The sequence below is a fragment of the Entelurus aequoreus genome, linkage group LG22, assembly GCF_033978785.1.
Source record: "Entelurus aequoreus isolate RoL-2023_Sb linkage group LG22, RoL_Eaeq_v1.1, whole genome shotgun sequence".
Taxonomy (NCBI): domain Eukaryota; kingdom Metazoa; phylum Chordata; class Actinopteri; order Syngnathiformes; family Syngnathidae; genus Entelurus; species Entelurus aequoreus.
In genome coordinates this window covers 12,314,986-12,326,291 of record NC_084752.1, presented here as the reverse complement: position 1 = coordinate 12,326,291, position 11,306 = coordinate 12,314,986, and the positions used below count along the sequence as shown (strand labels likewise).

General features: G+C 40.7%; 1 protein-coding gene across 1 annotated transcript in view; it reads left to right on the top strand.

Annotated features, from left to right (window-relative positions):
* The first annotated feature begins 190 nt into the window (after positions 1-190).
* Positions 191-11,306, top strand: part of LOC133639845 (zinc finger protein 638-like) — a 52,913-nt gene continuing 41,797 nt past the window's right edge. The window contains exons 1-2 of the mRNA XM_062033496.1: positions 191-293; positions 7,824-9,455. Of these exons, the coding sequence (XP_061889480.1) occupies positions 8,148-9,455 (1,308 nt within the window). The 5' untranslated portion in view covers positions 191-293; positions 7,824-8,147. The remainder of the gene's footprint in view (positions 294-7,823; positions 9,456-11,306) is intronic.

Sequence of the window (11,306 nt, the reverse complement as noted above, 5' to 3'; positions counted from 1 at the left end):
AGATAGGGAAGTGACTTAAGAGGGAGACACACATTGGAGTTGTTGTGTGGTTGAATTGCATCTTGTACAATAAAGACAAGACAAACTAAGAATATTTAAATTTCACAAAACATGTTCAAGAGAACATACGTTTAAATATTATTTTTTTTAGAATAATTTAGCATCTCGAACTCCAGTCCAGAAGGTGGCGGTAATGCGCGCCACAGTTGCTTGCCAACGGCTATTAAACAAACGAAGAAAAGGAAGCCAAGAAGGAGTAGGAACACTCGGCGGTGTGATTCAGTGTACAAAAGGTAATTAAATATAATATAAATCATGTATAAAACACCTACAGTGTTGATTATATAATAGTGGTGTAATTGTACAATAGCGCCATGACCGCGACCATTGGCTAGCTAGCTAGCTAGTTGGCGGTTTAAAATGGCTTTCGTGTGACGAATCAATAAGATTTAGTGAGGCCCACAGCTGTTTATAATACACGATTATGTTTTGCAGTTACAATTTTTTTTAATCGTTATAAGTGGCCGTTGTGTGTACTATTGTCTTGCTTTCGCCTGTGAGCGTCGAGTAAGATGGCGCATGGTCGTGAATAGTCGACTTGATTTCAGCATTATATTTCACACACGTAGGCCAAACTGTACTATTATTATTCCCTGATCCTTTATTAAAAACACTTCCAGGTTGGTTGACTCAACCACCGGGCTGTGGCCCGGTACCGGTCCGTGGATCAATTGGTACCGGGCCGCACAAGAAATTAAAAAAACATTTTTTTTTAATTTTTATTAAATCAACATAAAAAACGCAAGATACACTTACAATTAGTGCACCGACCCAAAAAACCTCCCTCCCCCATTTACACTCATTCGCACAAAAGGGTTGTTTCTTTGTGTTATTAATATTTCTGGTTCCTACATTATATATCAATATAGATCAATACAGTCAGCAGGGATACAGTCCGTAAGCACACATTGTATTTTTTATGACAAATTTTCAAGCGTTGACCGGTCCGCAGTTACAAAAATTTGGGGACCGATGGACTAGAGAATATTTATTATTGAGTGTTCAGCTTTTTCTCCAAACATAGATTGTCGCCGCCCAGCAACATGGAATTGTTGAATTATCATAAAGTTGACTCTTCCTTTAATTGGGCTCCATATTTGGAAGGTTTTATTTGTGTAACTTTGCTGAGTTGTCGCTGTAAAGCAGGGGTGTCAAACTTATTTTAGATCGGGGTCCACATGGAGAAAAATCTACTCCCGGACTGGTAAAATCACGGCACGATAACTTAAAAATAAAGACAACTTCATATTGTTTTCTTTGTTTAAAAATAGAACAAGCACATTCTGAAAATGTACAAATCATAATGTTGTTGGTTTATTTTACACTTACTTACTGCGGTTAATAGTATTCTATCTTTATTTGTCGTTATTTATGTTTTCTAAATAAGTGATGTGATAACGTTCATCAGTCAACTCAGTGGTGTTCATTTTCAATCTATTAAGATAAGAAAATTATATCAAAATCCAAGTACAGTATGTTATCAATGTACTTTGATAATTTTCCTCGACTGATGTACTAACATCATGTGGTTTATCGAATGCAGCTGAGATAGGCTCCAGCACCCCCCGCGACCCCAAAAGGGAAAAGGGGTAGAAAATGGATGTATGTATGTAGCATTATCTACAAAGATACAAGTAATTGCTATTGCGACATCCAGTGGACACATTTAGAACAGCAGTTTTTTTCATTCAAAAATTTCTGGTTTATTTTTATAATTAGCAAACTAATCCCGCGGGCTGGATAAAACCTGTTCGCGGGCCTGATCCGGCCCTCGGGCCGTACATTTGACACCCCTGCTCTAAAGACTTGCACTACTTACAAAAAGTTAATGTTGCCCATGTCGTCTTTATGGACAATATTGGCATAAGGGCTATGATATCGCATCATATCGGTTAGAGGTGGAAATCTTAGGGCATCTCACGATTTAATTACGATGAGGGGCTACCATTTGACTATAAATCGATTAGTTATACATAAGGGTGTAACGGTACGTTTATTTGTATTGAACGTATTCAACGAAGAGAAAGACGAGCATCGTGCATACACCGCATTCAAGCAGCCTCCCCTCGGCGAGTCAGGCAGGGCTAAAGCAATAACAAATGCCGTTGGTGTTTTATAGCAGCAGATTTAAGACCATATTGCATTAAAAACTAGATTTTGACCCACTTCTTCTTTCTGCAGACAATGTGGATAAACTGATTTTTCTGTCAATAACATGAGGATTGAGTGAAAGTCACCACGGTTAAAGGCTGGGGGGGGGAAGAAAAGTTAATCTGAGGCTGAGTTGACTTGAAATTGTTTAATGTTGCACTTTTTATATGTAGAAGAAAAGTTTTGTCATTTTATTTAATCTGAGCGACAACTTGAGGCAGTTTAATGTTGATTAACGTAGACCCCGACTTAAACAAGTTGAAAAACTTATTCGGGTGTTACCATTTAGTGGTCAATTGTACGGAATATGTACTGTACTGTGCAATCTACTAATAAAAGTCTCAATCAATCAATCAAAATTATTTTTTGATTGATTGATTATTATTTGTAGAAAAGATTTGTTAAGAAACCATTTTGAGCCTTATCTTATTTAGTTTTTATTTTATGTATGTTGACCACATTAACCCTGACAATCGACCCTGTGTGCATATGTACCGTATTTTTCGGAGTATAAGTCGCTCCGGAGTATAAATTACACCGGCCAAAAATGCATAATAAAGAAGGAAAAAAACATATATAAGTCGCACTGGAGTATAAGTCGCATTTTTTAGGGAAATTTATTTGATAAAACCCAACACCAAGAATAGACATTTGAAAGGCAATTTAAAATAAATAAAGAATAGTGAACAACAGGCTGAATAAGTGTACGTTATATGAGGCATAAATAACCAACTGAGAAGGTGCCTGGTATGTTAACGGAACATATTATGGTAAGAGTCATTCAAGTAACTATAACATATAGAACATGCTATACGTTTACCAAACAATCTGTCACTCCTAATCGCTAAATCCCATGAAATCTTATACGTCTAGTCCAGGGGTCGGCAACCTTTACCACTCAAAGAGCCATTTTGGCAAGTTTCACAAATTAAAGAAAATAATGGGAGCCACAAAAAAAATTAATTTAAAATGAAAAACACCGCATACAAAGCTTTAATTGCTTTGTGCTATGTTAACCAGGGGTCTCAGACACACGCACCGGCACGCACTTTAATATGGAAATTTGATGTCAGTGCGGCCCGCGAGATTTGAATCAATGGCGCTTGATAGCGTCATACTTGCCAACCCTCTCATTATTTCCGGGAGACTCCCGAATATCAGGGAGTGATGGCACTGCCTTTGGTGCCCTTTACAGCCTGCCCAAACAGTGTATCTGCTCGGCCACATGTAGAATGCAGCTTCAGCTTGCTCAAGTAAGTGACAGCAAGGCGTACTAGCTCAGCAGCCACACAGCTTACACTGACGGTAGCCGTACCGTATAAAACAACTTTAACACTGTTACGTTACAAATATGCGCCACACTTTGAACCCACACCAAAAAAGAATGACAAACACATTTCTGGAGAACATCTGCACTGTAACACAACATAAACACAACACAATAAATACCCAGAATCCCATGCAGCACTAACTCTTCCGCTCAACCGACGCACGGGGGGGGGGGGGGGGGGGGGGTTGATGTGTGGGGGGGTTTTGTGGTAGCGGGGGTGTATAATCTAGACCGGAAGAGTTAGGGCTGCATGGGATTCTGGGTATTGGTTGTGTTGTGTTTATGTTGTTACAGTGGGATGTCCTCCAGAAATGTGTTTTTCATTCTTTTTGGTGTGGGTTCACAGTGTGGCGCATATTTGTAACGTAACAGTGTTAAAGTTGTTTTATACGGTACGGCTACCGTCAGTGTAAGCTGTGTGGCTGATGACTAAGTATGCTTTGCTGTCTCCTACGTGTGCAAGTAAAAGCTACATACAACATGTGGCCGGGCTGGCACGCTGTTTGTAAGTAAATGCTATAGAGGACAAATATTGCAGTGCAATTAGGGCACGCCCTTAATTTAGTAATTAGAGTGAAAATAGGATTATATTTGCCCTGGGAGTTATCTAGGAGAGGCACTGAGATCCATAAATCTCCTGGTAAAATCGGGGGGGTCGACAAGTATGCAGCTGAGCCGCATCAGATTGGTCAAAGAGCCGCATCCGGAGCCGCGGGTTGCCGACCCCTGGTCTAGTCTCTTACGTGAATGAGCTAAATAATATTATTTGATATTTTACGGTAATGTGTTAACAATTTCACACATAAGTCGCTCCTGAGTATAACTCACATCCCTGACCAAACTATGAAAAAAACTGCGACTTATAGTCCGAAAAATACGGTATGTTGTTATTATCCTTAGCATTCATGACTGCCTGCTGTTGCCCTGATCAGCCTAGTGTTGGCTCACATCCATCACACACACAGCTATTTCTATTTTTGGGCAGAATTATTATAGTGTTCCAAATGTTAAAAGGATAAAGCCATTGTTTACAAATTTGGTAAATATATAACCAAAAAATTTATATTTTGTTTTCTTACTGTAGCGAAAATGAACCGAACCGTGACCTCTAAACCGAGGTATGTACCGAACCGAAATTTTTGTGTACCGTTACACCCTAAGTTATACATCTTTATTATATTTATTGTTATTGTATATTGATTACTAATATGTTGTACATCTACTATCTGCCCATTCATGTCTGTGGCTGACAGACGTGTTGTGGCACCGTGTGGATTTTATTCCCTCCCTTGATTTATTAGTCTACTTTCTAATCTAGTTTTCTCAGCTGATTACTCTCTGCTTTAATTAACACTGTTCCAGTCGGACTTCTGTAAAAAGTGTTCAAAACACTTATTCTTGGAATTTTTTTGTTTCACTACTTCCCATTCAAGCTATCTTAGCGCCGTAATCCTCTCCTTCACCCCCCGTGTGTGTCCGCACTAGATCTGCATTTTATAACTGTTTGTATTACAAAACCCAAAACCAGTGAAGTTGGCACGTTGTATAAAGTGTAAATAAAAACAGAATACAATGATTTGCAAATCCTTTTCAACTCATATTCAATTGAATAGACTGCAAAGACAAGATATTTAATGTTCGAACTGGTACACATTGTTATTTTTTGCAAATATTAGCTCATTTGGAATTTGATGCCTGCAACATGTTTCAAAAAAGCTGGCACAAGTGGCAAAAAAGACTGAGAAAGTTGAGGAATGCTCATCAAACACTTATTTGGAAAATCCCACAGGTGAACAGACTAATTTGGAACATGTGGGTGCCATGATTGGGTATAAAAGCAGCTTCCATGAATTGCTCTGTCATTCGCAAACAAGGATGGGGCGAGGGTCACCACTTTGTGAACAAATGCCTGAGCAAATTGTCCAACAGTTTAAAAACAACATTTCTCAACAAGTTTTTGCAAGGAATTTAGGGATTTCACCATCTACGGTCCGTAATATCCTCAAAAAGTTCAGAAAATCTGGAGAAATTACTGCACGTAAGCGGCAAACCAACATTGAATGCCCGTGACCTTCAATCCCTCAGGCGGTCCTGCATCAAAAAGTGACATCAGTGTGTAAAGGATATCATCACATGGGCTCAGGAACACTTCAGAAAACCACTGTCAGTAACTACAGTTTGTCGCTACATCTGTAAGTGCAAGTTAAAACTCTACTATGCAAAGCGAAAGCCATTTATCAACAACACCCAGCAACGCCGACAGCTTCGCTGAGCTCATCTAAGATGGACTGATGCAAAGTGGAAAAGTATTCTGTGGTCTGACGAGTCCACATTTCAAAATGTTTTTGGAGACTGTGGATGTCGTGTCCTCCGGACCAAAGAGGAAAAGAATCATCTGGATTGTTATAGGCCCAAAGTTCAAAAGCCAGTATCTGTGATGGTATGGGGGTGTATTAGTGCCCAAGGCATGGGTAATTTACACATTTGTGAAGGCACAATTAATGCGGAAAGGTACATACAGGTTTTGGAGCAACATATGTTGCCATCCAAGCAACGTCTTTTTCATGGATGTCCCTGCTTATTTTAGCAAGACAATGCCAAGCCACATTCTTCACGAGTTACAAGAGCGTGGCTTCATAGTAAAATAGTGCGGGTACTAGACTGGCCTGCCTGTAGTTCAGACCTGTCTCCCATTGAAAATGTGTTGCGCAATATGAAGTCTAAAATACGACAACGCCGACCCCGCACTGTTGAACAACTTAAGAGTGGCAAGCAAGAATGGGAAAGAATTCCACCTGGAAAGCTTCAAAAATTGGTCTCTTCAGTTCCCAAACGTTTACTGAGTGTTGTTAAAAGAAAAGGCCATGTAACACAGTGGTAAAAATGCCCCTGTGCCAACTTGTTTGCACTGTGTTGCTGCCACTAAGTTAATGATTATTTGCAAAAAAAAATTAAGTTTCTCAGTTCGAACATTAAATACCGTATATTGTCTTTGCAGTGTATTTAATTGAATATAAGTTGAAAGGATTTGCAAATCATTATATTCTGTTTTTGTTTACGAATTACACAACATGCCAACTTCACTGGTTTTGGGTTTTGTACTTTTTATAGCGGTACGTTCTAGTCCCTGCACTGCGTGGCAATGTGTCGCCGTGTGTGTGTATCTGTATGAGAGTTTACTTATGGATTTTCCTGTGTTCACAAGGTTCACATGCCGCCAATGGATTTAGCCTTGTCACATCAGACCAATAAAATTGGAGAAAACGTCACGGTAGACCCATGAAATTGATCACATTAAATCAAACGCATTCACAAAATAATTTAGTAAGTTATTTAGCGTTTTTATGAACTCATCCTTGTCCTGGAGAAGAAACGACAAAATGCACTTGGCGCAGCCCCAAAGCTGAAGACTGTCAACCCAGCCATTGAAAACGGAAACAGCTGCCGCACGGAACGGAAATCCACCACCACTATAACAGGTCCCGAAAGGCAGGGCGGCAGCGCGTTAAAGATGACGACTTCAGCAGTTTCATCATGCAGGATGACAAGAAGGACGAAGACCGTGCTCAATGACCTCTCCAGTAGACTAGTGTATACTGTGTTACAGGCACTGTTATTTTTGTTAAATTTGGTAAAGAACACTCACGCCAGTGTAAATATTTCATGTTTTGATGTGTACACCTGCGGCTTATAGACTGGTGTGGCCATTATACAAGTACAAAATAATCATCCAAAAATTGGGTAGGTGCGGCTTATATTAAGGTGCGCGCTATAGCTCGGAAATTACGGTATATACTTTGGATACTGGTTCATTTTGTTTGTTAAACTTTCCCCTTCAATTTGCATTTATATGCAGATTAAAACCTAGATTTAAATGGAATATAGTTTTTGGGCTTTATGGGCAAAATGGAGTACTCCCATTAGCTGCATTGTTAACCACCTCCTACTTGCTCTATATAACAAATTAGAATGCATAAAAAAAGAAAAATGTGTGTTCTTGTCTTACATAACCTGGTATTGTGAATCATAGGCAAAATTCCGTAAAAAGTGCAGTTCCCCTTTAAGTTCCCTTCGATTGAACCCTTGGAATACGCACAGTTGGCATCTTTAAAGGTTATTCATAAATGCCATTTGTTTTTTTTTAACAGTACATATGTGGCTTGAGACATGCTTCAAAGAAGAAGTACAATGGGGACTATGACAACTTGTAGCAAACGAAAACTATGAAAATAACTAATGCCTGCTCATCTATAATAGTGTATTTCTGTTTTTCACCTCACAGTCACGCTGTGCATACAGAGTAATTTGCATCTTGCGTGCTGCCTTCATTTGGAGTCCATTTCAACATTATCTGTGACCCAACAGCACCAGAGGAGACCCTTTTTGCATTTGGATCTTCAGCAGATGATACTTTCAACACTTTGACAAGATTGACATTGGTTTTAGGTATCTCTCTTTCCTTGTGGCAAAACAGTTGAAGCAACATGTTCAGAGCCACGACTGGACTGCTGAGTTACCCCAGCACCTGATCCGCACAAATATTCTCCATAGAAAAAGACTGTCAAACTGCAAAACTATCACACTACAACTGGATCTGTCTGCTGCTATGTATCACCACCGGTCTCAGTCACAAGACCAACAGTCTTTCCCCAGTGTGTCAAGGCTTGGTCAGAATCAACAAACACATCTACAACATAATTCCCCTGCCTCTAACATGCATGGCTTCCCATTTCCTCGCCGTACTCAACTTCCTGATGAGCTAGAGTCAGCTCTGTCTATTCGAGGAGCCAGGGATACAGACCACCGCCTATCTGACCACACAAATCAGCAAAGTCAACATCAGGGAAAACGCCAAGTGTCTATAGTCAGTCAACATGGAGGCTACAGTTCAAGCCCAATAGCACTCAGCTCTGATAATCAAGCGAATCAGCAAAGGGCAGACTGGTCAAGCTTTCAGCCTCCAAATAAACTGTTTGCAAGCCCTACATCTGGTGGAAGTCATCACTCTCATCATCAGGGCCCTCACCAGCAGTCTCAGAGTAACCAAACAGGAACAACCATTCCAAGTTGGACATCAGGCAACATGTCCTCTTCTCAAGTCCAGCGACTATGTCGTGTTGGTGCGCAAGGCCAGGGTTTGTATACACCTGAAAATGCAGGAAGTATCTTGGCAAGCTTTGGACTATCAAATGACGACCTTGAAGTGTTGAGTCATTACCCAGATGATCAGCTTACCCCAGACACATTGCCGTTTATACTTCGTGACATACAAATCAACAAATCGGACAACCAAAATACCGTGGCACCCAACATTCATGACAAGCTGCTCCTTCCAACAACCTCTTCCCAGCTCAAAGGTTCATCCTCCCCTGAAGTACCCAGTCTTTTGACTGTTACAAAAACAGCAGGTCAAGTCATTGACTATGGTCATGCCAGCCGAGTAAAGGACAGTACTACTACAAAGACTTTTAAAAGAGAGAAACTTTCAAGCGCAAGAAAAGTTCAGATGTACCCATCATCATCCTCTGCATCCACTTCAAAAGTAGAAAAGGTTGAAAAACGCCAGGTACGTTTGGTACACGTGGAATCGAGCAGGCATGGAGACCGGGACTATCGTAGGACAAGTAGCGACCATCACAAGAGGAGTCGGTCACGCAGTAGTGATGGTCCACCATCTAAATCTCGTATTGCAGACAAAGACTACAGGCACAATGGATCAAAGCCAAGGTTCTCAGCTGAACCGAAGAACGAGCTGCCCTCAAGGCACTCTAGTTCCTCTTCATCTGGCACAGCTTCACAGGATACCAGCAAGAAGTTGCCTACTTCTGCCTTGATAAGTGATTTCTCTGGCACGTGTCCGAAAGTGTTTCCTCATTCCTGCACCCTGTGCCACATTGAGTGTGATCATGAAAAGGTGAGTGTAATTACGCCCCTATTAATGCACACTAATTTTGTCAAAAAATATTTTTGTTGAAATCAAGTGTAAGATCTTTTTCTTAACTGTACCCTTTGTAAAGAAACGCATGCTTTTTGTGAAATCATTAGGTTAACCAGGAATTTCTCAATAACTAAGTTTTTTTTAATGGGACATGTCATTCTTTTTGTTTTTCACTTGAGTAAAACCTGGATTATGTTCCTGATTAGTCGGTACACTGTTCCCTCCAATGCCTCCTAGTCCTGAGAGCAGGACTTGCAATTATCTGCCAAAACATTAGGGGCAGTGTTTTCCTGTGAACAACCACAACTGTTGTTGACTAGTTATTTAGCCACCTGAGTTATAGTAGTGAAGAATACCGACTGAAGTGACATTCAAATCGTTGCTGGAGGTAGAACTAAATAATTTGAAACATCAGTTTCATTAAATGTACATTTTGCTCCAAAATCGTTAGAGAAGGCATACGTTTAAAAAATGTGGCACATTTCAGGGGGGATAACATGCTAAATTATGAAAATTTTGACCAACCACAGCTTCGCGGTCAGCGTTTCCATTAAAGGGTTAGGTTTAAAAAACAAAAACGTGAATGACGCGGTTTGGTTAGGTTTAAAAAAAAAAATTTGAATGACGCTGTTTGGTGGCCAGTGGATCGCATCTCTGCTTTTTGCAGATGATGTGGCTTTGCTGCCTGCTGGCTTTGTTAAACTGGGACCTTCAGCGTTTACTGGGGCGGTTTGCAGCCGAGTGTGAAGCTGCTAGAGTGAGGATCAGCACCTCCAAATCTGAGGCCATGGTTCTCAGTCGGAAAAGGGTGGACTGCACCCCCAGGGTTGAGAGTGAAGTTCTGCCTCAAGTGGAGGAGTTCAAGTATCTTTGGGACTTGTTCACAACTGAGGGAAGAATGGAACACGATATTGACAGATGGATTGGTGCAGCGCCGGCAGTGATGCAGTCACTGTACCAGTCTGTTGTGGTGAAGAAGGAGCTGAGCCAGAAGGCGAAGCTCTCGATTTACCGGTCAGTCTATGTTCCTACCCTCACCTATGGTCACAAGCGTTGGGTAATGACCGAAAGAACAAGGTCACGAGTACGAGCGGCAGAAATCTGTTTTCTCCGCAGGATGTCTGGGATCACCCTTAGAGATAGGGGGAGGAGCTCGGTCATCCTTGAGAGACTCAGAGTAGAGCCGCTGCTCCTTCACGTCGAGAGGAACCAGCTGAGATGGCTCGGGCATCTACTACGAATGCCTCCTAGACGCCTCTCTGGTGAGGTGTTTCGAGCAACTCTTTCAGGTCAAGGAAATTCCAAAAGTAACACGAGCTGCTACTAACAAATCTACCACCACCTTGTATGCACAGTTGTAAAAAAAAAAAAAAGCATACCTTACTAAGTTTTTACCTATGAATAAAATACTTGGTCTCTATGGGGTCCTAAACTACAGTAGGTATTGTAAATGCAACCACAGATGATGAATGAAACAATTACCCAATGACATTATTTATTCACTACAATACTATAATAATCAAAATTCAAAAGCTTAGTTTAAGTGCACACTCACACAGTCTCATAGCCGCTATACTAAGCTTGGCAGTTTTAAACATAATTTCTAATCATTTGAGTCAACCAAAAAAGTTGCAGAATTGGGTGGTCGTCTGAAGCAGCTACACTTCACCATTTTGTCAGCTGATGAGTACAGGTCTACAGACCTGCATTTCACCTTTTTATTGCTGTCTCCACCCAACTGCAGAATGTGTTCGCACTGATGCATGATGGAAGGAGAGTCTTATACTTTACTGCAAAGTATATGTTCCCTGCTGATTTTGTAGGTTT